Here is a 26958-nt window from a genome sequence, read left to right as displayed (position 1 = left end):
TCAAATGTACTTTGACCAACAATACCGTTGATATAATGGCTACTTTCTGACCAACAATATCTGACACCGGTATAAGAAAATTCTCTAGTCAAAGTAGTTTTGAATTCATTTGAACAGTAGTTATTATTTGACACCGATATAATAAGCAATTCCTACATACAAACGATGCTGGCTGACACTGGGGCGCTCGGCACGGCTGGCGGCGGCACCCAGCACAGCACGAGTGGGGCACTCAAACGGGCCGGGCTAGCAGGGGCGTAGCTGTAGCTGGGCAGCGCAGCGCGCGGTGGCGGACGCGTGCATGCAAGTGCATCAACGGCGCAGTGTGCAGCAGCAGGCGTGCACTGCACTGTGGTCTGCGGGACAGCCGGAGGCACCGCCCAGGCCACTGTGGCCACTGGTGGCCAAGCAGCAGCAGGCGAGTTGCGGGATGGCCAGCATCTAGCGACAACCATCAACCAAGCAGCACTGTTTTCTTAATTTTGACATAGGCTAGGAGTAAAACTGTCTTTTCAAATCGTATTTAACAACCATTGGATGGAGAAACTCAGGGAATGTGGTGCAGGGCATGAAATTAGATCCAGTGTCAAATATGGGAGGCTGAAGTTTTTGAGTGCCAAGAAAGAAATTAGTCATTATACCAATGAATGTTGTGTAATATTCCTTCCATTTATCTTTAAGAGGTGTATTTCATTTCGCTTATGTGGACAATAATTTTACTAACAATTATTCTATATAAGTTTTATGATACAAAATTAATTTATTCGATTGATATTAGAAAATTACCTATGATGTTAAATTCATATATCACATAAATGACATATCAATGGAGTTAAGATGTACTCCCTCCTTCCGCAAATATATGCATTATATATAGGACATCAATATGCTACTTTAGTTGACCAACAATATCAATAAAAATAAATTATTTTAAATAAAAAAGAGTTATATATTAAGATACTTAGTTTCATGATGAATCTACTGACTTTTACTTTTATGTTGATAATCTTTATGAATTCTCTTTTGCTCGGGATACTGATCATCAATGATACTGATCCAACACATCAAGCAAAGACACAATCCTTGGGATCAAATCTTTGACATTTCAATACATTACTACTAGCACAAACCATTTATTATTAGAGATACATCAAAAGCAAGTCAGAAAACGGGAGCAATTTTGCTCAAAACTTCGATAAATTGCCTCCCAGACAGAGACCAATGAGGATCAAGAGAACCATTCTGCATTCCATCCTTCGATTTCTCTGATTTCCATGCTGCAAATAAGAGGCATTCATTATTGAACACAACAATGGCTCACATATGTGTTTCCTTACTATCTACATATATATGGCTATTGGTTCCAACAGAAACTATTTTAGCATGTATGCCTCCAATATATAATATCTATCTATAGGACAAAAATAAAATGATCATTATTATAGCTAGGCCGCAAAGTAGACTACGATATATAAATAATGTTGCTTTTTCTAGTAATATATAACTTATTAACAACACTACTTAGAAGCATCGTCACTTTGGTTGATTAAATTGTAGACTAGTTGAAACTTTAAAAAGAAAGAGAGAAAACGGCAGTATGTTTTACATCTCTTTTTTTATACGAGCTTTTTTTCTTCAACTCTCGGCATTATTAATAAGAATAAGAATGGTATAGTAAAACTATGTCAGTTACTTACCCGGGCAAGGAGACATCTACGTTGTGATGGTAGTAGTCGTTCAAATGCATCCTGGGGACGTCAGAGCTGCTTTCTTCGTTAGCCTCATGGCCAAGGTTATCTCCAAACCAACCGGGCATGCGCACCAATAATGGATCCTCTTCCGTTGTGTTCGCAGCACCTCCGACCTCCTGCCCGGGTGTGGCGTTGCCTTTGTCCTCAATGCTCTCAAAGAGCTTGCTCCACCATGCTGACGTGACCAGGTTCATTGTGTCGCTCCACTCGATGTCGTGCTGCTGCCCGATCGAGTAGATCGCCGCCATCTCCTCGTCATCAAGCACTCGGTGTAGTGATGCATCTGCTGCCAGTGAAGTGTTCTCCATGGTGACAGCTGACAGGTCGTGGCTTGCCATCGTCACGGACGGAGAGGAGTAGAGTGAGTAGGAGGAAGTAGGTGATGGTTGGAGCAACGGAGGATCAAAGGAACAAGCGCTGTTCTTCGTATCATCACCTACGAAACTATTGAATCCCTGAAAGCTAAGGTTTAGACCTAGTGGCTGTGCAGGAAGAGGGACCAAGTGATGATCTAAATTATGCTCGGAGTTAACCATGGGCGCAGCTGGTGTCTGGTAAGTGAGTGGGGATGAATAGCTACTAGGACTGCTGAAATGTGAAAATGGAGAATTGTACAAGTAATCGGAATAGGAAGCGTAGCTCATAGGAGCAGAAGCTCTAGTCGCTGCTTGGCTTTGCTCTTCCACTAGATGATGAACCTCTTGTTGTTGCTGCAGCTGCAGTTGCATCAATTGTTGCTGCTGCTGCTCCTTGGCTTGTCTCATGGAGGCCCTATGGATCTTGAGAGCCGTGACAATCTCTCTCCTGGCCTCTGCCATGTTGAGCAGCCTCTCCTGGTACGGCCTGCTTGTGTGCAGCCTCCTCCTCACCTGCTTCTTGTGTGGCTGCTGTGGTGGTGCTGTTTGGGCTTGGTGCTGATCTTCTTGTTGCGGTTGGGCATGTGGTTTGGCGCCCATGGTGCTGTGGTCTTTGGATCTTGCTGCAGATGAGGAGCTCAGCTGCTTCACAAGGCTCCTAATGTAAGCTCCTGAGAGGTGTGGCTGCTCCACCTTGTTGTTCTTTGAGGAGGAGGAAGGGGTAGGAGCTAGCTTGTGGTTCCTCATCTCGCTCGCCCTAGCTATCGAGATCAGGTTCTCTTTCTCGCTAAGGAAACAAAGAGACGTGTGTGTGAGAAGGGTAGGGTGTAAGCCAGGGGGATGGGGTGGTATAAATAGGGTGGTACTAGGAAGCACATAGAGTTTGTTAGGATGCAATGTTATCCTTTTGGCAATGCATGTCATATGGTCTTGTGGTGGTAGGCTGGCAGGTAGTGTAGCTAAAAAAGACAGCACACAACGTTGAGTCATCTTTTGGGTACTTGGGTAGCATTGACTCCTGCCCCTCAAGTGTGATCTGGTCGCGAGAAAGAAAAAAAAAGAAAAATGACTCGCGCAAGTCTGAAAAGTCTCCTCCACATATCAGGGATGAATAGTGTACAAAATGGACTTGGATTTCATGGTCAAGGTTTTGGATAGATTCCATTGGAAGGAGTTGAGGATTCATATTCTTTTTGCTGAAGCAATTTAAAAATCCATACCAAGAGATCGGAAAAAAAAACTAGCTACAGCCAATAATACACACACGCGCGCACACACTAGTTGCATCATGCTGCATGCTCGAGTGCGAATGTGGTCATGCATGCATGGAATTCAAAAATGGCCAACTCCGTCCCTTTTGTGCTGCTGCGCTTGCTTGCTTGCTAACGGACCTGATGAGAAGGCGATAAGATTCACCAATCAGTCACATAAAGATAAGCAGGTGGCGGCCTACTGAACAGATAGCAGCTAGCATAGATGTTCATGATTTCTTGTTCCACGACCGATTGGGGTCGATAGAGAGATCAACACGGCCCGGCCGGGCATTAAATATTTGGACGATCGACGGTATCTTTAGCCGCAAGTGCAGTCCGTCCCATCTCTCCTTGTACCCTACCCTCACTCGTAGAATGATTGGCTACAAACAGAGCATGCATGGTCGTCTCTCTCTCTCTCTCTCTCTCTCTCTCCTCTCTCTCCTCTCCTCTCTCTCTCTCTCTCTCCTCTCTCTCCTCTCTCTCCTCTCTCTCTCTCTCTCTCTCTCTCCTTCTCTCTCTCTCTCTCTCTCCTCTCTCTCTCTCGTCCTCTCTCTCCTCTCTCTTCCTCTCTCTCATCCTCTCTCTCTCTCTCTCTCCTCTCTCTCTCTCTCTCTCTCTCTCTGCTGGTACTAGCTAGCGATGAATTTCGGTCGAAACACGAACAAGCTAGCATCAATTTTGAGGGCCGAAAAGGAGCTGCGGCGTGCCGGCCGATCGCAACTGAAGTCCATAATTCATTCACTGCATGAGCGACCGAGTACGCGCGTGCCTATCCAAAACTGAATACAGAAGCGGTGCCCGGCCACATACATGCAGGACAAAGGTAGCTCTAGTTCAAGTCTGACCGCTAGTGCATGATCCTTAGCCATGCGTCCGTCCGTCAAGAAGGGGTGTTTGGTTTGAAGAATGAACCAATGGCCTATCCATTCAAAAATGACAAACAAAAACCTAAGTGATGAGATGCATAATAATACATTTATGCACTGGGTTTTTCAGCGGTTACATGCATACAAGCATGACGATGATATTGCACTGCTGCCTACTGGTGGTACGGTAGTCCATCGATCGAGCTCTCTGGTACGGGTGATCAAACGCTTGCTGCTGCGTTTTTTTTCTTGGCCCAGTCTAGCTAGTATGCATACATGCATGCGTGATTGAATGCCCGTGATGTATGTATATTGCGCTCGCCCCGGAGCCTTCAGCTTGAATGGATCCGACGTACGGCGTCCTAGTCACGTACAGATCCTCACGCATGCTAGGTGGCCCTAAGTGAGTGGTCGCTGAGCACCTACTGTACTCAAATATGCATGGTATAGATTTTATCGGTCAATTGTCGGATTGTCCTAACCAAACCAGCCCGTCTAAAGATCTACTCCCTTCATCCCAAATTATTAGTCATTTTCATTTTACTAGATACATCGATTTTGCTATGCATCTATATATCTAGATGCATAGCAAAATCAATGTATCTAGAAAATTCAAAACAACTAATAATTTGGGATGGAAAAAATAGTAGTGATGTACATTTACATTGCATGTACAAAACTTTGGTTACAAATAGTATCCTTTTTCGAGGGGAATACAGCTATATCCTCCATGGTAAGCATACGGATCGGAAGAAACTTTAATTGGGTGCACGTCCTCGATTGCTCATCTAGTCAAAGATGGTGCCAACGTTTCTTGAACATACATCACACACCGAATCAGCACCAACCATCAGCCAGCAACACTTTTCGCTCACAACAAACTAGCGCTAGCCACCAGCCACAACCAGCCGAACAGAGCAATTAATATGATTCCCGCCGCGATACAAGAATCATGTTTGGATCAACAATTTTCAGAGAGATTGTTGCGCTTGCTTGCTGGAACACGCAAGCCGAGAAGAGAATCTTGCATGCATGGAGTACTAAATAAAGTCTATTTGTAAAACCTCTTTACAGATGGGTGTAACTTTTCGCGACGAATCTAATGACGGTAATTAATCGATGATTGGCTACATTGATGCTACAGTAACCATCCTCTAATCACGCGGTCAAAGACCTTATTAGATTCATCAGGGTTCCTAGCGTTGGGATTCTGGAGTTGGTTTTGTAAACTGACTTTGTTTGACACTCTTAATTAGCAGTCAAAGTCCATTCTAGAACTTATAGACTAAAACCAAACAGGGCCAATAGTACCATTTTTGCATTGGTACACTCTGTCAGGTGCGTTGGAAAGCTTTTTGTTTTTAATGGAGCAACTAGCTAGCTCATGTTCTTAGAGCTAATTAAGCCATCTGTAATTTTAATTATGTTTTTCTATTATTAGATTCTTCTTTGGGCTTAGAGAGCTAGCCCTTGGAAACCCTGGAGACCGCTCGATCTACATTTGAACATATTTTTCTTTTTTCACTATGTAAGAAAAGCCGTAAAGTGACGGGCATCATCACGCTAAGGTGACAGACATATATCATGTCATTGATGACTACTCAAAAGTGACGAGCTGAAGCCCGACACCTATGCCATCACAAAGATGATGAGCATCAATATTAACCCGTCACCTATGGTTGTCTTAGCCCATCACCTATGTCAACACATAGGTGACGGCATCATTCTTTTAAGTGTTAAAATAAATATTTTTAGTGCGAATAAAAATTAAAAATATTTTATTTTTCCCATCGTGATCGCGTCTCAATTCGCAAGTCACGCGATTTTTGCGTGAATTTTCCCACCGTTATCAGGATTCAAACCTACAACCTTAGCCTCGAGCGTACCCTCCCCCATCACTGGGCTACACCATCACATGTGACCAACAGCCAAATATTTTTCTGTTATTATCACTTTCAAATGTCTTATATAACCCATTTCACAGTTATAACGATCTCAAATGAAAATTTTTTCAACTATAAAGTTGTAGATCTGGTCGGGATCTACAACTTTCATAAATACTATTTTTCCACCTGAGTTCATTTGAAAATTTGAAATTTAAAACTTAAACCATGTATTTGGGTGCCAAGACAACCTCAACTTTAAAAAAATTCAACTACAAAGTTGTAGATCTGGTTGAGACCTACAACTTTTGTATAGACCATTTCTTAATCTAAGACCATTTGAATTTTTTTAAAATCATATATTCAAATATTATAAAAGGTCACAAAGGTGACGCGCCTTGATGTTGCACGTCACCTATATGTCATCACAAATGTTACATGTTTTGATGTTGCCCGTCACCTTTGTGTATTCAAAGTCCGTCATCTATACTAACTTTAAAGGTGACGTGCTTTAATGTTGTCCGTCACCTATATGAAACTTATAGGTGACAGGCAATATATATGGCATGTCACCTGTAATAAGAATGATGTACTTTGATGTTGCATGTCACCTATGTCATAACAAAGGTGACGGGCAATGTTTTAGGGATGCCCCCAAGGAGTCAAAGGTGACATACATCATCTTCACGTGTCACCCAAATAACAAAGGTGACGCGCAACAACGTGTCACCTTTGTGAACGTCACCTTAGGCCATTTCTTACATAGTGTTTGCAAACAAGGTGATCCTGCAGTGACTATATATATCTATGGTGGCTTGTAACCCCAAGTATACATGTCGTTTAAATACTAATCGTTGAATAATCGGCTATATATAGATGTTGTGTTTGCACTTAGTCGTGTTTCCTCACCTTCACCAAGGGAATATTGGCGTTGCTTGATTCCCCATATTATCAAATTAGCCAAAGGAAACATGTGTAATTTCCAATCTACTCACAAGTGTGTTGTCATTGTTTTTCTTTGACCCAACCGCTTCGCTGTACCCATTACACTGTTTATCGCCACAATATGAACCTGCAACATCGTGCACTAAACTAACACGACAGCCCTCCAAATCCTACCTACCTAGTGCTCCAGAGGATGGTCCTTAGACCATATGTGAGTATAGTCAGTGTATGAATGAAGGAACTTAAAGCAGGCGAACACCCATTAATTTTCCTGCCATGCATGGCTCTTTATCAGGGATGGAAGTAACACGCTAACACCCTACCTTTAGCTGAACAAGCAGCCTCTATATCTAGCTCGGTTCCCTCACAAAATAGTTTGCTGCAAAAGTAATACTAATAAGAAAGCTAGGAATTAATAACAGTTACCAAAGTTGGCTTCATATATGCTTGCACGCATATTTTGGAAAGAGGATGCATAATTGAAAGTGCATCTAGGCCCCTAATGGGTATTAGTGAATTGAATGACAAACATGATTAAAGGACTAACGCTTTATTTGAGCTAACATGAGCAGGGACTTATTTGCATATCATTTATGTATTGACTCATGTGAAAAAGAATCAAATAAAGGAGAAGCTTATTGTTAAAAGTCAAGCATTTTGTGAAGGAAAGCAAGAGACAAATATTTATGAAATATTATCAAATGGTCTCTATTCATGGCTTGGCACATTTGAAGTACAAATTGTTGAAAGCATTATTGCAAGGCATCATGGGTTAATACAAATAAAAAGAGACATACACTTGTGAGCTAGATATATTGGGCTTATTCATGGAAGCTTGCAATGCGTGAAATATGGTTATTATTCATGATTACAACATAAGACAAAGAAATGAAAATATGAGAATGAAATATGGAATTCATTGTTGGTGTGCAAAGCTTAACTCAACATGGCAAGGGTAAGTGATGAAGAAAACAACCTAGATGACTAGTGCGAGGGACTAAGCAAGCTTTGGTGGAGCGAAGGCTCACCATGTGTGCGAAATGCTAAGGTGAAGTGCTAGTATCCGTGGGGTGTTCGAAGAATCATATCCAAGTTTTATTGTGAGAAGCAATGCAATGCATCAAATATCTTATTAAAATGACTCGGGGATACAAGGATAGATTTGCAAAAAGTATTGGCACTCTAAGTCACTAGCTCAAGTATGGATTTGCTAAAAAAAGAAAATTATGCAATGTTGGAATCCCAAGTTCGAGAAAATCAAAGTATGGCAAAGATGAAGTGATTCAAGACTCAAGTGGATGAAATGTGTTGGTGTCCTGACCCGGCGGTCCGGATCCCAACTAGTAATGATGCGTGTTTCCTCGTCCCAGATGTTGATGCAAGAATCAACACAATAATGCACGGGTTTATCCTGGTTTTGGCCACGGGGCCATACGTCCAGCAAGGGGGTGTGCGAGGGCACTGTATTATTTTGCACCGGAGGTGCCTGTAGTAGGGGGTACAGGCGTGGCGAGAGAGGGAGGGAAGCTCCCAGGTCTCTGCTAGAGGAGAAGTTGATTGAGGCGAGTGCCAATATCGGGTGCTCAGTGGTGCTGAGTGTTGCGTTCTATCGAGTGGGCTGATTGCACGATGTCAATGACGTAGGTGACGATCCCCCTTAAAGGAAGCCCGCCTCCTCCTTTTATAGTCACAAGGAGGGACGGTGTACATGCGTAGGGGAACGTGGAAGTCGTCGTTTTCCCCCGAATCGCGGGGGTGCAGTGGTCGAGAACTATGGGAAGTACCCTGTGGGACATGGCGTCGGGCGTGGCAGTCGTCCTGGATATTGTCCTTGGTCTTGCTGAGATCGCGCCGGCGCCCTGCCAGCCCCAGCAGGCGGCGTGGTCGTCGCTGTAGGGTGTACAGTCCTCCAGATGTGGCGTGGTGGTACTCCGTGGGCCCTACAGACCAAGGTCTTGCATACACATGTGCGCCAGCGGTAGCGGGGCGCGTGGCGGTCCCGGACCCCCCTGGGCGGAGTGCTAGGGCGTGCACTAAGGGGTCCGGGAGACACGTGGAGGTCCCGGACCCCCTCGAGGGGGGAGGTCCGGGCCTCCGGCTGCTAGTGCTGGACGTCCCTCCTTGAGGGGCACGTGGCGACACCGGACCCCTTCCCGAGCAGGGGGCAGGTCCGGACAGCATGAGTTGGCATAATAGTAACGGGAACTGTGCCGAGCACGTCTCATCCCGCGTCGCAGGTTCTCACAGTGCTGCCACAGTGTCCGGGATGGCGGAGCAGTGATCGGAGTTGGCGAACGAGACTCCGGTCACAGCTACTGTGGGGGATGGCGGCCTGACGTCGTCGGTCCTGGGCGTTGTGGAGGAGTGGTTGGCCTTTAATGCCTCCGTACGACGGGCGGGTGAGCGGAATGGCTGTTGGTCCTTTACGTCGACGGGTGGCCTCGAGCGAGGTGGAGATGATTCGCCCTGCTCGAGGGTAGGTCCGCTACCCTCGACCGAGGCGGAGATGTTTTGCCCGCTCGAGGGTAGGTTCGCTACCCTCGAGTGAGGCGGAGATGCGCGGCGCAGTCGAGGGTCTCGATGGGAGCCCTCGAGCGAGGCGGAGATCGTCCCGCGGGTCCGAGGGGGGTGCGAATGGGCCGCGTGCTGGGCTTCTTTGAGTCCTTTTCTTTCTTCCAGGTTGGAAGGTGGTCGTAGGCCTTCGTGGGCCCAGTTGTCTAATATGTGTTTGCGTTTTTAGGGTGATCTTAGTACCCCGATTAGGGTATCCCTAATCATGGTACCCGACAAAATGTGTTTTAGATTTAATCTTGAGTATATGTATGACGTACTATCAAGAGGGATGCAATATTGATTATTTGACTCGGTCAAAAGTGCTCATAGACAACCCATGAGAGAATCCTGAGACAAAACCTCTGAGAACTAACATAGAAATACTTGAATGATCAAGTCTTGACATGATGGATCAAGTAGGGTCTTCTAAACAGGGGTTTGGGGTTCTCTAGCCCTGACCGGTCTGATCGGTCCAGGGTGTAACGACTAGTTTTTGAACAGATCGGTCTGTACTGACAAAGCAACGGCTAGTTTTTGGAAGTGGAGTATTTATACCCCTCAGCCCTCTCCTTTGAGGGCTGCTGGTTCCTTGGCATTCCTGAGCTTCCCAAAGCCTTATTCTTGACCAGCAAGCTCTCTCCAACACTTTTTGTGAGTTGAGCCAACTAGATTTTATATCCTTTGGTTGGGTTGAGAGATTGAGCGTGTGTGAGATTGTTGAGTATTGTGAGAGCTCCATTTCAAACTGCAGAGAGCAACCATAGATTGAGCACTCTTGGTTCGTCAAAGCTATAAAGTTTGCATTTGTTACTCTTGGAGGTTTGCCTCCTAGACGGCTAGGCGTCGTCGGCTAGCTCCCAACGGTGTGGTGAGCAGCGGCAAGTCTGTGCGGGCGTGATCTTGCCCCCTTGGTGGAAAGGATCAAGACAGTGGAAAGGAGGAGTGGTTGAAAGAGACCCAACTCACGGGATCGAGTTGAAAGAGACTCACGCCCAACGAGTTCCTCAACGGAGACGTAGGATTCACTTAGGTGAATCTAAACTTCGGAAAACAAATCCTTGTGTCTCCATTGTGGTTTGCCTCACTACTTTGAGTTTTAGCACTTTGTTTATAATTCCGCATCGATCTACTTTGGTGTGTTGTTTCTGTGCGTGCAGGGACTTGCAATACATTTACATTCACCTGCAGGAACACTACATCAAGTAGTATTTGTGCTAGAGCTTGAGGAGGGGAGAAACTCTGATATTTGTGCAAGTTCTATGTGTGACCGGTCTGACCGGTCACTCCAACCAGTCTGACCGGTTTGTTATATTGTTCAGCAGTCTAAGTGTTAGACCGGTCTAACCGGTCAGTGTGCTGTCAATGTGTTTAAGTGTTGAAATTTGCAGAATTTGTCGAACGCCTATTCACCCCCCCTCTAGACGACATCCGAGGTCCTTTCAATAATAATGTCGCTGAAGAAAAAGATTGTTAAATGATAATGTTGTTATTGTTTATCTAAAAAGAAAAGGTTTTTGCTCGGTCACATTAGAATATTGCAGTTTTTGCACCCCGCGTGGTATATATACCTATTTTATATCATTATATTATACTTTGAAGCCCATGACGATAGTAGCTTGCAAGCAATATCAATCTCCAGCTAAAGCTTTCTCTGTTGTTCCTTTTTCCTGTTTGTTAGATCAATGGTCAATTTTCCAAAAGGGTTGTTCTGTTCATCACAATCATGTAGTTGCCAAAGGGAATAATAATATAATTTGACGACGACAGGTTGAAACAGTAGCCAGCCTAACCTAGCATTTTTTTATACAGGATAAAAGAATATTAATATTTTTCTTGAAGATAAATTACCATCTTTATCTTTTATGTATTGATTTTTTTTAGTATAGTTTATTTATCAATCAAGTAAGGAATAATATCAGAGCATCTCCAAGAGACTCTCCAAAAGTAACTGGCTCTGTAAATTTTAGAAAACCTGCAAAAAATCGAATCCAACAGACTCTGCATATGGATCGACTCGCCATCCGGCTTGTGATACCCAGCGCCTCGGTTGGCATCTTTCACGAGCAGGGGGCACTCGCCATCTCCCCTTCCCACGTGGTCCCTGCCTTTCCCACACCCCGTCCCTTCCATGTGCATCGTCGGGCCGGAGACGTGGTGAAGCTCACCATTGGGGGGGCGGCCTGCGCAAGCGCTGGAGCTCGCCCTCGGGCGGAGCATGCGCCGGCGGGGCGGCGGCCTGCGGTGAGCGGCGGAGCTCGTGACAGAGGGGCGGCGGCCTGCGGCGAGCAGTGGAGCTCGCCCTCGGGCGGGACGGCGGCCTGCGACGAGCGGTGGAGCTCGCCCTTGGGCGGGGCGGCGGCCTGCGACGAGCGGTGGAGCTCGCCCTCGGGAGGGGTGGGGGCTGCGATGAGCTCCCTGCAACGAGTGGTGGAGCGGCGGCGGAGTGGGCGTGCGGCGGCGGAGCGGAGCTGGAGGTGGTGCGCGGCGGCGGCGGCGATTGCGCGTGCCAGCGGCGGAGCCGGCACGCAGCGGCGGAGCGGTGCTGGAGAAGGCACGCGGCGGCGGGGGAACTGGCGCGCGGTGGAGAGGGCTCAGGGCGGCAAAGATGTGGCTCCGGTGGAGGGAGGAAGAAGATAAGATATATATAGAAGTGTATGACATGTGTGGCCCACTAGCAGAGTAGCATTTGGAGAGTCTAGTTATAGAGAGTCTGTTGGGAAGCTTGGCAGTTTGAGATGCTTTGTATTGTTTAGCTAGCCTCCAAATCTCTAAATTTAGATATTGCTATTGCTAGTCTCTTGGAGTTGCTCTCAGCTGGTGAGTATGACAATAAAATGTTCTGTTGTCTAAGTCATGTCGTAAGCTAGTTTGCCAACATAATCATTTAAAGTATGAGAGATTTTATCATTTTACTGTTCGACAGAGAAATCCTCCCTGGAATCATCATAATTAATTGTGTTGTAACGCGGCCTTCTTTTTTGGGCCAAACGCGGTGTTGATGTCAAACATGACGAACTGCATGCATGTGCATGTACGTAAGTGGAGAAGAAACTAGTATTCATATATATAAATCCCTAAGTCAAACAGCGTGAGCTGGCAAGCTGAAATACTCCTCGTGTCCAAAAATAATACTGTTTGCTGAATTCTCTGGCCATCGTTCTCAAAGCAAATAATCTGACATCCATTAGTTTGCATGCATGCAGGCTATCAAGGAGTCCAGTCGTCTACGTATATAGGTAGGCTGAAACCGGCCTAGACATAGAGCCGACCTATCCATGACATGTATAACCAAGAGGCATTAACACTCAAGAGACAGAGATGTGCCAGAGTGACAAGAGATCCATGGAGAGATGAGCAAATTGGCACACTACAACCACTACCTCAACGACTACGACACAGCATGCAGCACGGCCATATATCGACGGACATTCAGAGAGATTCTCTCTCTCTCTCTGCGCACTGCTGGGGGATCTATTTAGAGAGAGAAAGCAGTGTGATTGGCTACATGGACGGTGGCTAAACCAGAAGCACCCATCCAGCAAAAGTCTACGCCCTACATACGTGAGCTAGATTGGGGCTTCGTCTACAACTCTACGTGGGTGGGAGCGAAAGAGAGAGAAGAGGAGTAGGCCGGTAGCTAAGCTAGTAGCAGCTGCTAGCTAGCCAAACTCAGCATGAATGCATGATGCACATCTCTGAAAAATGAATTTACTCACCGAGACGACGCATGGCTGAAGTTGGAATCTAATCAATCCCCGTGATGTGCCGGCCGTTCACCGTCGCATTCACGGTGACGTGCCGGTCGATCGAGCCAGCAATATAATGCTCGTCGTGATCGACTGGTGCACGTCGTCGAGCTAATGAGCTATGATGATGATGAGTCGTCTTGACTGCCGTAGGCGAGAACGATGACCGGAGCCGCCGTGTTCTCCAGGAGAGAAATAAAGGGGGTTTCGTCTTTTCGTCGAGGTCTTCCACCGGATGGTGAAGGAAGGAATGGGGCATTTTTTTAAAAAAAAAATAGAATCCAGAATACCTTTCATATGTCTCAAGCAACAAAGTGAGTCCGGATGGTGAATATTTGCTGAGCGTTGGCACTGGTTGTTGCGGTACCTTCTTGGCACATTCACCGCCTGTTAGCTGATGATGCTGGTCGTCGAAGAAACTAACCTTGACTATCAGCCAATATTTGTATTCCCTAAGCATCTTTTGCTTTAAATTTTCATTATCCAAAGTGAGTCTTAGAACTGCACCCAATTGCTTTTCTGAAAATCTACATAAACGTTTGGGAGGAATTTTACAATGGTTTAAATGAGGATCATCCATCAGGCTAAAATCGATGGCTGAGACATAAGCGGTGCCTAGACAAAGTACCAGTCGTTACAAAAAAGGTCGAACCCATACCACACTACCGGAAACCGGTAATTCGCCGTGTGCCTAAGAGTTCGCCGTGCGCAAACCATGGGGCACACGGTGAAGAGAGTCTTTGTCGTGGGCCAAATACAGAACACACGGCCAAAATAAAGCCCACAGCGGAAAGAGGCTTCGCCGTGTGCCCTATCCTCGGCACACGGCAAAATGATTCTTTGTCGTGTGCCTCAGAGCGGCACATGGTAAAGATAGGGCCACGTGGCCAGAGCATCACGGTCAGTCAACGCCGTCACATTTTGCCGTGTGCCTCCGTTGCGCACACGGCGAATTTACATCTATACCGTGTGCCACATGGAGGCACACGGCAAACATAGCGCCACGTGGCCCGTCGATCACGGCCGGTCGACGTCGTCATATTTTGCCGTGTGGCCAGGTTTGGGCACACAGCGAAATTTATATGTTTGCCGTGTGCCAAGATCTGTGGCACACGGCAAAGAATATTTGCCGTGTGTCCTAGATCAGACACACGGCAAACTCCCGCGCACTTATTAACTCTCTGGCTCACTGACGCTCTCTCTCTGGTCTCTCTCACTCTCTCGCTCACTCGCTCCCCACCGCCGCGCCGGACGCCCCGCCCCGTCGCCGCCCCTGTGCGCCGGCCCTGCCCCGCCGCCGCTGCGTGGCGCGCAGCGCCGTCCTGCTGCCGCCCCTCCAATCCGCCCCGGCGCCGCGCCGCCACCATGGCCCTGCTGGAGGTCCCGCGCCTCCCGCCCCTGCTAGAGGTCCCGCGCCTCCCGCCGTCGCTGCTGGAGGTCCCGCGTCGCCCGTCCTTGCAGGAGAGCCGCCCGCCGCCGTCTCCTGCGCCTGACCTCCGGCGCCATCCGCAGCCCCTCTTGCCACGCCATCCCGCGAGGAGGTCCAGCGCCGCCAGGCCCAGGTTCTCGTACTGCCGCGCCATCGTCCGTGGTACGCATCAATCCCTCTCCCCATTGTTTTCTGAACTAAATTTGTTTTATGATTTCAATTACTGAATAATTGCATAACAAGGATGGCTGTAACGAACATGGCACCATTGATGCCATTTCGAGTGATTTTGGTGATCGAATGACAACACAACACTTGGACTAATATGATTGTTAAGATGATCATTCTCAGGCTTTTAGGTTCAAGTGATGACAAAGAGAAAGAGAAGATAGGCGTAGCAAGGCCCGATGGACTGCCCCTACCCGGTTAGCGGACGGGGGTCGAGGGGGAGCCGCCCCTCGCGGGTCTCAGGGCAGCGCCCTGAAAGCTCTTCGATTCAGGAGCACCGGAAGAACCGACGCCAGGGCATCGGAGCATCCGGTGGTAGTCGGAAGAACCGACGCCATGATACTTTGGTGCAGAAGGGAATCGAAGCCAAGTCAGGCTATAGGCACCGGTTGAACCGACGGTCCAAGAAAGGGCATCGGTGCAATGGCCGTCCTTTGTTCCAGAGACGATGTCAAATGCCCAGAAGAAGTTTCTTCAGCACCGGTTGAACCGACGGTGCATCGGAGTATTGCATCGGTGCAATGACGTCAGCGCCCAGGAGAAGATTCTTAAGCACCGGATGAACCGGTGATGCATCGGTACAAAGCATCGGTTCAACCGGTGGTCTCTGCGTCAGCTGTCAGGACTTCAACGGCTACTTCATGTTGTGAGTGACCGGATGAACCGACGCTACCCCACCAAGAGGCATCGGTTCTTCCGGTGGTAGCAGATTTTCAGCTGACCGTTGGAGCAACGGCTACAAGACTTGGTGGCCTATATATACGCCTCACCCCGGCCATTTGAAGTGTGCTGGAGTTGCTGAACATCCCAAACACACCCAAGAATATCTCCAACCACCATAGAGCTTCATTGTACATCATATAGGCTTAAGCACACTTGTGAGAGTGCTTAGTGCTTGTTATAGGGATTAGTTCTTGCGAGAGCTCCCTTGAGAGAAGTCTTGCTGCGGCAAGCAACTTGTGATCCGTAGTGTGACCCTCCGTCTTGGTGTGGAGTGGCAACGACACTTTGTGCGGGGGAAGAGGAGGCCCCCTCCTTGGTGGAGAAGCTCCGTAGTGGATTTCGGCCGGGTGACCGAGAGAGACGGTGGCGGTGCACAAGACTCGGTGTCTTGTGGGCACTTGCCTTTGCTTGCCGGCATCGCCATTGGTGGCGTAGTGCAAGACGGTGATCGGAAGAGCCTCGGTGTCCTGTGGACGTAGGCGTTTATGCCGAACCACGTTACATGACCGTGTCTACTCGGGAGTTTGCATCCCTCTTGCACTTACCTCTTTACTTACCGCATTACGTTTCCGCACTTACTCTACCTTGCTTACCTTTACTTTCCTAGTTAGTTTGATTAGGATTAGCTAGGTTGCAAGTCTTTTTAGGGGTAAGTAGAGAGTAGCATAGATAAACCTTAGTCATAACTAGCATGCGTAGGACGTGTTAGGTTTATCTTATGCAAGTAGTTTGAGCCCTAGGTTAAAAAGCGATTAGCGACCCTATTCACCCCCTCCCCCTCTAGGGTCGGACACCCCGGTGATCCTTACAACGGCAAAGCGCCACAAAGACACATTCAAGCACCGTAGGAAGCCCATGACACAATATAGCTGTAAAGTCGTATATTGAAGCATTCCTATGCCATCCAGCACAGCTAGGCAAACAAAAATCCAGATCCAAGATGGAAGATTTAGAGGGTAAATGCAAAACAAATAAAATGACTAATCTCTGAATCGAGTCACCTCACTGTACAGAAGAATGATGCCAGACTCGGACGCTGGTGAGGGCTCCGATAGGAGTTCCGGGTTGGGGCGAGGCAAGGGTCGAGGGAAGGGTGGACCCAAGAGGGGTCGAGGGAAGGGTGGAGGCAGGAGGCGTCGGGAGCCTTCGCCTATACCGCCGTCTGAGGAGGAGGAGGAGGTGGAGCCTGCCTAGGACCAGGAGCAGGAGCGGGAGGAGGAGTGGAAGGCGGACGCGGAGGAGGAGGGGGGAGTCGTCTAGTGCTGAGGAGGACACGGCCGAGGATACCTCTACGCCGGTTGTCTAGTTCCGAGGTCCCTCGCGACTCCCAGATAGGCCGATACCTGTTGCCTTGCGCCCGCTGATTCGACCGTCCGGGGATATGTAAGTAATTTGACATGTTATTACTACCTTTTTCATTTCTTATCTCGAAAATTACATTACAAACTAATATTTTCTCTTAACCAATGGTTGCAGGAGTTGGACTGTCCTCAGTGGCGGTGCTCACAAATGCAAGGTCAACGGCATCCTGGGTCTTTTGTGCAGGGAGCACTTCCCAGGCCTGGTCCACTATCAAGGACGATACGAGCCGGCCTGGACGTGGGACCACTACATCGCCGCCAACAACGATCAGTTGGATCGGAGCGGCAGAGCCTTTGAGAACAAGGCGGAGCGGGTAAAGGGCGAGTTCTGGGTAAGTTTTTTCCGTCAAAAAATGGTGAATACATCACATTCATTCAATATTTTTTCAATGATGACATGATCCATTGTCTTTATATGCAGGATTTTTATAGGTGTGATGAGGGATACGAGGAGCGGGCGGCGATTGTGGCTGACAATCGATGCGTTAAACTCGTCAAGGACATGCATTATGAGGCGCAAGTCCAGTGCGTCATCAACTTTTGTGCACTTTTCCTAAAGCAGAAGATCGGGAAGCCTGAGGCGAGAGAGTTGAAGCTGACCCGAGAGCAATACTTACAGGTTAGTTTAAATTTATTTTGAGATTAAAAACATCATTAAATGTCTCTCTTCTTACTTGTCATGCATTTGATCACATGTAGGTTCCTGCATGGTGGTGTCGTAATGATATCGTGTGCTGGGAGCGCATAGTGGACAAGTGGTTCGACCCGGAGTCGCAGGAGAAGCACGATGCTGGCCGTCAGCGGCGATTGCTGATGCCAGGTCCAGGGCACCACCAAGGCAGCCTCAACAACGACAAGTACAGGGCTAGATGGGTACACACTACACAGACTCATTTCTCTAATCTAATGTTCAATTCAGCATAATTGGTAATCAACTTTTTCATTTTTCGCAGTCGTCCTCACATCAAGGCCAGGAGTGCCCCCCATTCATGGGATGGGCTCTGGCCCACAAGGGCAAGGCGACATCCAACGTCACCTACAACCCTGACGACCCGCCCTCGGCGTACAGCAACCCGTCCGTCCACAGTCGTATCCAGGCGTACACAGAGATGGGAAGACAGGTCCTTGCGCCAGACTGGGATCCGAGGACCCAGCCCCTTGATGGAGAAGTCATTATGAGGGCGAGTGGAGGCAAGAAACATGGGCGCTACTATGTTGGCGACGGCCTTGTAGACACGGCCAGCATTCCCACCCTCTCCCAGATTCGAGCGAGGAGCACGGCCAATAGCCCGGCCATACGCCCACGGCTGTCCGCGTCGCAGCTCCAAGTGCAGGAAATTCAGGTTATTTCTTATTTATTCATAGTTCGTTCGTTTTGTACATATATTTGATTTTCATTGTAACATTGTCATGAAATATTGTAGAACCAAATGCTAGCGCAAAAGGTGGCATACAAGGCGGCGTTGGCCGAAGAGAGGAGATTACGACAAGAGAATGAGCAGAAGCAGGCGGCCGAGATGGCCCAGATGTACAACTACATTCGAAGTCTTTCTGTCCAAATGGGTAATCCCATCCCAGCCATGCAATTCCCTGTGACTCCTGCTCCTACTACTCCTCCGGTGAGTATCTTGATTTTCGTTTGCGGTAATTTGGTCGATCTAGTTTTGCAAATCAAATTCGAAACTGAAGTTTCGAATTACAAGATGCATTATCATAGGAATTCGAAATCAGGTATTTCAATGAAAGTTTGAACTTCTATTGAGCATTAGACTAAAAGCGGTCTGCACAGATTTGCTAGTGCGTCATCTGAGGGTAGAGGGCAGCCCTACGGTATATATAGGAATGTTCTAAAGCAAATTGTATTTTCAACAGAGGGAGTATTGTTTAGTTGGAGCACCCAATATAGGAGCTACAAAATCCACAGCTGAAAGTGTCCTCGGATTAAAATGGTTTATGCTACCTGAAATCCAAATTCAATGTTAATAATAAATTGTAGTACAAATTTCAACATTTTTGACATTTGTAGATGAAACTGTTTATATTGGTAAGTTAAAATCCGGAGATATGGTTTCATGGTTTCATGCATTATCTTGACACCAAGCTAAAAGAAGCTAGGCTAAAGTTATATTCTTGGATAAAGTTTTTCCTTGCAAGATTGAGTTGCTCTTTTTACATCTGCCCCTTTACCTGCTTCGACCTCTCTACAGCGGTTATATTTTTAAGCTCCTCTCATGAATTATAACTTGAGAACTTGGTTTTTGTCTCACCTGCAATTTACTGTCTTACATTTTTTTGCAGAATCTATCGGCGGCCTCGAATACGCTAGAAATATCGCTGGGCGTACAAAACATGTTGCCACATCATCTCAACCCCCCACCACCGTTCGACGACCCACCTCAGCCATGAACTTGTTAATTTGTGCCTCTATGGATGTAAACTTGATGATGCTAGGAGGATTTTCAATAAGGATTTGTGGATTTGTAAACTTGTGAACTTAATTTATGCGTTGACTTGTGAATTTGTGGTTTGTCATGATATATATATTGCATGTGCTTGTTGTGATATATGATCAATGATATATGGATTGAGTGGGTACTTTAAACGTGAAAAAACAAAAAAAAAAACAGGTTGTTTCTGGTCACTTTGCCGTGTGCCAAGCCCATGCCACACGGCGAACTGACTATCCTTTGCCGTGTGCCGCGGGACCTGGCACACGGCGAAGTATGCTGCCACCTGGGCCCCAACCAGGACTACGCCGTGTGTCAAAATCTAGGCTCACGGCAAACCTCTCCCCTTCGCCGTGTGCCCAGGGCCCGCGGCGCACGGCAAAGTTTCTAATCTTCGCCATGCATCACACGGCTAGCACACAGCGAAGTTGACCCCACCGTAAACTCCGGCCGACGCCGTTTGTGACCTTTATTTCGCCGTGTGCCACAAATAATACACGGCGAATGTGTTCGCCGTGTGCCCGATATTTGACACACGGCGAACACTCTCTATGTTAGTAAACGACCAAAAGTCAAGCTGCATTTGTGATTTGAACAAGCCACACAACAATTACTTTTGTTATTTGTCAAATTGCAACACATTTATAAATGTTGACATGAGGGTGTGTCCTACACTGAACACACACCATGTGCCCTCGATGGCGAGCGTGATGCACAAGGCACACCGTCGAAGGACTTGAATCCGAAGAACGCCACGTCTGGGAGGGACCCGTCAGGGTCTGGTGGCCAATGGAGTGCCATAGGCTCGGCAGACCAGCTAGGGTGTCTTAGATCACTGTTAAGAGAAGAACGAACTGCAACTCAGTAAGTGCAAAGATAAAAAGGAGTAATTGTGTTTGATAGATTCGATTGTGGTCGATTCAATTGTCCTGCACCCCTCAACTATAAATGAGGCCGCATGGACTTGTCCAACAGGGTTTAGGGACCTACCAAAGAGTTCCAAACAAACAAAACACGGGTTAAGGAAAGCCCAAATCCTAGCAGATCTTCAAAACTCGTTGAAATCTGCAATTTTGGAAAATGAATTACTCATTCGGTGATGCCAAAAACCCATGACTGAATCAATCCGTGCTCCTCGCCTCGGCTCAAATTCGGGTCGGATTAAGCTCTAGAATGGACCGATTCATCCTTTGCTACGACCATCCTTCTGACCGAATCAATCGGTGCTCATCAGCTTGGCTCGTAGTTTGAATGACCGATTCAATTCATCCTTGTGCTATCACGGACCCTTTTGACCAAATCAATTTATCAATTGTAGCACTTCACCTTGCATTCCCTCGTCCAAAGTCAGATTTGGGTCATCATCCACGTGTCCATTTCGATCAGCTTGATGAGAGCTATCCAATGGTCATTGCCATTCTCCAAATCCCAGAAGCAATAGAAAATGGACCGACTTAATTCACCGACTTATTCGGTGCTTTCAACTCATGTCACCTTCCGGTTGCCAAAATTTGGAACCCGACTTAAGAGATACATATGTCCATTTCGATGAGGTCTATCTATTGGTAGTCTTCTTTCTGCATTTTCACTCTATTTTCTATTTGGTTGAGGCTAGTTTTTATATCTTTATGCTCAAACTTGCCCCTGCCAAATGTGAGTGTCAACATTATCACCGTAATAAGCTTAGAAAATTGAAGTGCAGAGACTTTCTAATCTATTTTCTTTTTGTTCAATGTAAAGTTGCTTCTCTACACTTAGTCTTTGTTACTGATCGACCAATATGTATAATTAGGATCTGGAAGCTGATATCACTTAGTTTGCCTAAAAATTGAAATACTTGTCATTGGAGGCAGCATGATCATCGCAACACTGAAAGCTGCTAGATTTGGCTGTTTTTTATATTGGGAACGGAAGTTGTTTAGTTCTGCATTTTGTTAAACAATAATGTTTTCAGCAAGTGTTAAAGAATGAAATACCTCTATAATTAACAAAGGCTACCATTTAGTTCTATTTCATTTGAACGATGAGTTCTTTTGAGTAATAGTTCAACTTTAAGTTCACTAAGCCCTTGTTCGGTTCTATCGGATTTATTCCAGACTGGGAATAATAGGTATAATATGGGATTCATTATAGATACAATAAGAGATCGGGATTTATTCTGGATCGGGAACTAATTGCAACAAAAATACAAAATAGACCCATGATAGGTATAGCAAGAGATCAGGAACACAATAAGAGACCATGAATCAATCCATAAGTCGAGGGGTATGGAATCAATCCTGGTCTCTTGTTGCATCTATTATAAGTATATTTTGTTGCGATTAATTTCCAATTTTGAAATAAGTTTTTTTATTGTATTTATCATGAGTCTCTTGTTATACATATTATTCCCGGCCTGAAATAAATTTCCAATTTTGAAATAAGAAAGTCTCGCGTGCTGGAGACGAAGAACGTGATGTATGCAGAAGAGGAATGACTGCGATTAATTTCCAATTTTGAAATAAGTTTTTTTATTGTATTTATCATGAGTCTCTTGTTATACATATTATTCCCGGCCTGAAATAAATTTCCAATTTTGAAATAAGAAAGTCTCGCGTGCTGGAGACGAAGAACGTGATGTATGCAGAAGAGGAATGACTACTACAGCCACCCCTATCACCACCGGTTCTAAAAGTGCATCACCAACGGTTTTGGGTACAGTTGGATTTAAGTCGATGGTGATAGTGGGCCATCACCGCCGGTTCCAGAACCGGCGGTGATGGAGGGGGTTCATCACCGCCGGTTCATATCTGGAACCGTTGGTGAAGACCTTTTTCCCATCAAAAAAAATATTTTCATATAATAATATTGCATCATTTGTACAACATATATAATATATAATTATAGGAGCAGAATTCAGCAGATAACATAGAGGGTGAAAGTGCAGGGTAGAATGAGAAAATTTACGGTATTTTCAAGTAGGCAGACATACTAAGACCAAAAGGCTGACCTATGAGATTGGTTTAAACTTCACAAACATATATTAAGAAAATTGATATAGCCATGAACTCAAGGATTGAATCGGGAATGAATAACATAACAGACTGATCATGGAAATAGAACATGACAGAATACACTCAAAGCTCCAAATAAGCTTGATCATACTATAAGTATGCATAGAAGAGCACAAGGGTTGCTACATACCTACAGCAGCACAATCATTGTGCCAAAAGAGTGCCACATCAGTGGAACCAAATCTGGAAACATCACCCTTTTCTGAAAAATAGTTGCAAAAAAAACATTACATACTAAAGGAAGGTAATCAGAGGATGACGACTTACTTCCTTTCTGGGGAACAATGAGGAAATCACCGTCTGCGTTGCAAGGCTCATCCGTCCATAGACCTGTTAGTAGCGTATCTAGTGTAGAGTAGAGTACATGATATATATATAACAAAAAGCATTTATTCTCAGAAGAAAAGATGCATGAATGCCACCAGTCTAACAAAAAGCATTTATAATTGGTGCAGAAGTTTTGCTAGCAACAACCATAATCATAACCAGTCTAACAAGCAACATAAGCACATAGCCACACCATGGTAGATATCTCATACCTAATGATCCTCTATTCACAGATGACATGCATGGCATGAAGAGCAAGCAATGGAAATTGGCAACAGCATGGTAGATATTTCTAGTAAACAGATGGTATGTCAAAGAAGCAAATCATGAGATGGGTAGAAAGGCTTACCAGAAAGAGAAGATATGGTGAATATTAGCTCCCTGTGAACAAATGAAAATGAATTATAGTCAGATCCTACAAAATGAAGCTTAGCTTTCACTTAGCTCATTGCATTGCACACATAAACTGCTACAATAGCGAAAAGTAATTGGGAGAAATCATATTGTAGCTGTAACAAACAGATTTGTTAAAGTTGACCTAAGGAAAATTACCTATTGTAGAATAAAAATGGTAGAGACAAGAATGTAGTGAATTGGCGCATTTTCTTATTGATCTCATGGTGCCCTTTTATAGGGGGATTACAAGGTCACTAATTCCAGGAATTAGTCTAGGACATTAATTCTCTTTGTAACAGCAGCCATAAGGATAATTCATGGCCTTCAACCATGGTGGTTACCATGGCCTTAACTCCATGGCTGTTACTATTGCCTTCACTCCATGGTTGTTGTATTTGTGAGGTCAAATATGTTTTGTAACATTACCAATGGAGGAACAAAGAAATGTATATGAGAAAAAAAAGGGGCCGTCCCTGGCCTGCGGAGCTCGCTGGAGCCATCGTCCCACCGCGCGATGCCGCAGAGGGAGGCCGACGTCAAAGCGCCCGCGCCGCCGTGAGCCCTGCTCCTCCGAGCCGCCAGCACGCACGGAGCTCGGAGCGCTCGGATCCGGCCGCCGCCAGAGCTAGGAGCACCAAGGCGTGCCCGGATCCGGCCGCCACCTGAGCTCGGAGTGCCACGGCGAGGGAGGGAGGAGGGCCGGCGCCACCGCCATGGGACGTTGCGGCAGGAGGGAGGACGAGGCGACGGAGGGCCGGCCGCTGCAGATCCGCCATGCTCTTTGCAGATCCGGCCGCCATGGCCGCCGCACAGGCCTCTACCACCACCGCCGCCATGGGAGGGCGCGGGAGGAGGATGAGGCGAAGGGCCGGCCGCCGCTGCCATGGGAGGGCGCGGGAGGAGGACGGGGCGGAGGGCCAGCGCCGCCGCCCTGGGAGGGCGTGGAAGGAGGGAGGATGGGGAGGTGGACGGTGCCGCGAGTGAGGGTGAGGGAGGGCTATCTGCCCTTTACTGCTCAAAAAAAAAGAGGGCTATGGACAGACGCGAGCGGGGCAGGCGTGGCATGTGGTGATGTGCCTCACCACCACCGGCTCGTGGATGGAACCGGCGGTGATGGTCGGCGACCTCATCACCGCCGGTTCGTGTTACCAACCGGTGGTGATGATGGACATCAACGCCGGTTCGTTTCGAACTGTTGGTGATAGCCCGTTTGCTATGACCAGTTCTGTAGTAGTGAATAAATTAAAAAAAGGAAGAGAAATACTTTGGCTGGGCCTAAAATCAACTATTCCTAAGTCCCAACAAGCGCTTGCGTGAAGCAAGGACTCCAAATCCAGCAGCCAGCACTACTAGAAAATGAGCCTTCAGAACTGGTTGAAGAGGTGCTTAGGCACCGGTTTTGCAACCGGTACCCCCAAACCAAGACCATTGGCCTCAGTCTAAGACACCGGGTTTTTCACCCGGTGCCTTAGACATCCATTGGTACTGGTTGGAAAGACCAACCGGTACCAAAAAGGCTGCCACGCTGACGCAAGCTGGCAGCCCCTTTGGTACCGGTTGGTCTTTCCAACCGGTACCAATGAGTTCATGGCATTTCTAGCATCATTTCCCGTTTCCCTCGCATCCTTCACTAGCAGCTTTCAAAGAATCGTTCACAAGATATTAAATCCATCGATATAAAATACTCCAATCAACCACATGCTCCAAAGAATCGTTCACAAGATATTAAATCGATCGACAAAATACTCATAGATTCCACAAATCATCCAAAGAATTGTTTGCAAGATAGATCCAATCCATACAATCTCACATGCATATCTATTTCTGAAAAATAAGAAAAAAAAGAGAGAGAAAATCACCCATGGCTAGCTCCCGTCCGGCGGCGGTCAGCTTGAACGAGTTCTTCACGCGGGTCAGCTTCCCCGTGGCCGCGAGCTTCTTGAGCTGCCCGGCCAGCAGCTTGCGGAAGTTGGCCGGCGTCGCGTGCACTACCGCGCAAGCTGCTGGCCGACGCACCGTGCGTGCTTTGCCTCAGGCCACGTGTGCTCCTGCTCGCTCGGCTGTCTTCCCTGCGCAAGAACCGAAGGAAGAAAAGGGTTGATGCAGACTTCAAATCCAAATTACTCCCTCAAATCACAACAATTCGAAACAAAACTCGAGCTACAAATGTGTAACCTTAAGGATTAACAGATCCAAAAAAAAGTTTTGCCAAAAAATTGAGTATAGCTCGTGAATAAAAAATCACATGAAAAAAAAATCACATGCTCACCTCGCCGGGCTCATGCTCCCGCTCCTCGCCTTGGCTCTGCTTGGTGCGGCCCCTTGCTTGGCATCCAGTGGCTGCCTGGCGTTGTTGGATGGCCACGGTTTCGCTGGGACGGCTTGACCCGCGCCGTCGCCGCGGCCCCAGGCTTGATGCAGACGCCGTGGTGGATCTCCAAGGGCCCCAGGCTGACGCCCCTTCGCCGCGGCGCCGGAGCCTGCTTGATCGGCTTGAGACCCTGCACGGCGCGCGGCGGCGGCAGCTGCTTCCTAGGGAGCAGCTGCTTCCCATGCTAAGCCCCCGCGTCCGCGTCCGCGCCGCTGCCTTCACCGCTGGAGCGGGCGCTGCGTCCCCGCGCCGAGGATAAGGTAGAGAGAGATGAGAGAGGTAGAGAAATGAGGGGTAGAGAGATGAGAGCTCAGGTGCCGACGGCCAGGGACTTAATAATATCGCGATGTCTGCTTCAAAGACACCGGGTGGTTGTTTGAACCGGTACCTAAGGCCTGTCACCTTCATTGGCCCCGGGTGGTGGTATGACCCGGTGCCGATGTTTGCTTCAAAAGCACCGGGTCGTGCCATTACCCGGTGCCATTAATGCATGGGTTAATTGGAACCGGCTCATGGTTTTAACCGGTGTCTTTGATATTCAATTGGTACCGGTTTCTGACGCGGCGTAACTTTCCGGCGCTTGGCACATGCCAAAAGTATCGGCTGTTGTTGCAACCGGTACCAATGTCTAGTATTAGTACCGGTTACAATATGAACTGGTATTTTTGGCCTGGACCTTTGGCTTGTTTTCTAGTAGTGCAGCTGTGACTAGGGGTGGTAATGGGCTATGATGTTAATGGTCTATTCACAATTCAAATTGGCTCTTATATATTTTTAGCTCAAAATTGAGTAAGATTAGAGTCCGATCCTTTTAGAACCTGACCCTTCGATAATTTACGTCAAATTTTAGGTCCTTTAGCATCCCTAGCTGTGCCCCCCTAGGCCCTATACATGGGCGTTGTGGCCGGTATAGTATATACTCTCTCCGTTCCAAATTATGTGTCGTTTAACTTTTTTAACATTAAGTTTAACCATTCGTCTTATTTAAAAAATTTATGCAAACATAGTCAATTTTAAATCATTTTTGAAGAACTCATATTGATAAAGCAAGCCACAACAAAAGTGATATTTTGCACAAATTTTTTTAATAAGACGAGTGGTCAAATTTAGTGTCGAAAAAATCAAACGACCTATAATTTGGAATGGATGGAGTATGAAGCAAACAAACATATTGCTTGGGTTTTGATCCGGCCATCTTCCCCCGGCCCACCTTGGAGTGTTCATGTTTTCTTCAGGATAAAGAGTATCTTGGTGGAACTTTTTTTTT

At 46.9% G+C, this 26958-nt stretch overlaps 2 protein-coding genes across 13 annotated transcripts; one reads left to right on the top strand and one right to left on the bottom strand.

Annotated features, from left to right (window-relative positions):
• Window positions 1–1083: 1083 nt before the first annotated feature.
• On the bottom strand, window positions 1084–26372 carry LOC120689613 (histone-lysine N-methyltransferase 2D). 12 transcript variants are annotated; one of them, XR_005681359.1, is made up of 7 exons: window positions 25590–26372; window positions 25180–25400; window positions 23274–23305; window positions 22865–22942; window positions 22728–22780; window positions 1698–3498; window positions 1084–1277 (listed from the first exon to the last, which is right to left on the bottom strand). XR_005681359.1 is itself a non-coding variant. In XM_039971951.1 (7 exons), the coding sequence occupies exons 6-7, from the start codon at window positions 3095–3097 to the stop codon at window positions 1229–1231; spliced, it is 1449 nt and encodes a 482-aa protein (XP_039827885.1). In that variant the 5' UTR covers window positions 3098–3498; window positions 22728–22780; window positions 22865–22942; window positions 23274–23305; window positions 25180–25389; window positions 25590–26371; the 3' UTR covers window positions 1084–1228. The 12 variants fall into 12 exon arrangements, 9 of the variants coding, with proteins under 9 accessions (XP_039827885.1, XP_039827887.1, XP_039827884.1 ...); XR_005681360.1 differs by having other exon boundaries at window positions 1698–2081; XR_005681361.1 differs by having other exon boundaries at window positions 22865–22927.
• Window positions 17055–18276, top strand: LOC120690500. Its single transcript, XM_039973169.1, has 6 exons — window positions 17055–17119; window positions 17213–17429; window positions 17519–17716; window positions 17797–17970; window positions 18051–18218; window positions 18268–18276. Coding segments are annotated over exons 1-6 (768 nt in total). The 5' UTR covers window positions 17055–17117.
• Window positions 26373–26958: the final 586 nt, after the last annotated feature.

The sequence above is a fragment of the Panicum virgatum genome, chromosome 9N (assembly GCF_016808335.1).
Source record: "Panicum virgatum strain AP13 chromosome 9N, P.virgatum_v5, whole genome shotgun sequence".
Taxonomy (NCBI): domain Eukaryota; kingdom Viridiplantae; phylum Streptophyta; class Magnoliopsida; order Poales; family Poaceae; genus Panicum; species Panicum virgatum.
Note: the sequence above shows the minus strand (reverse complement) of the source record. Positions and strands in the feature narration are given on the sequence as shown.

Bases quoted from the DNA above. Each gene is read 5' to 3' on its own strand.
- LOC120689613 (XM_039971950.1), bottom strand. From the start codon at position 3,097: ATGACTCAACGTTGTGTGCTGTCTTTTTTAGCTACACTACCTGCCAGC. The intron at 1,278-1,697 runs GTAAGTAACTGA...TCTTATTTGCAG, and splicing joins GTAGATGTCTCCTTGCCCGG to CATGGAAATCAGAGAAATCG.
- LOC120690500 (XM_039973169.1), top strand. The intron at 17,430-17,518 runs GTAAGTTTTTTC...CTTTATATGCAG, and splicing joins GGGTAAAGGGCGAGTTCTGG to GATTTTTATAGGTGTGATGA. The intron at 17,971-18,050 runs GTACACACTACA...CATTTTTCGCAG, and splicing joins ACAAGTACAGGGCTAGATGG to TCGTCCTCACATCAAGGCCA.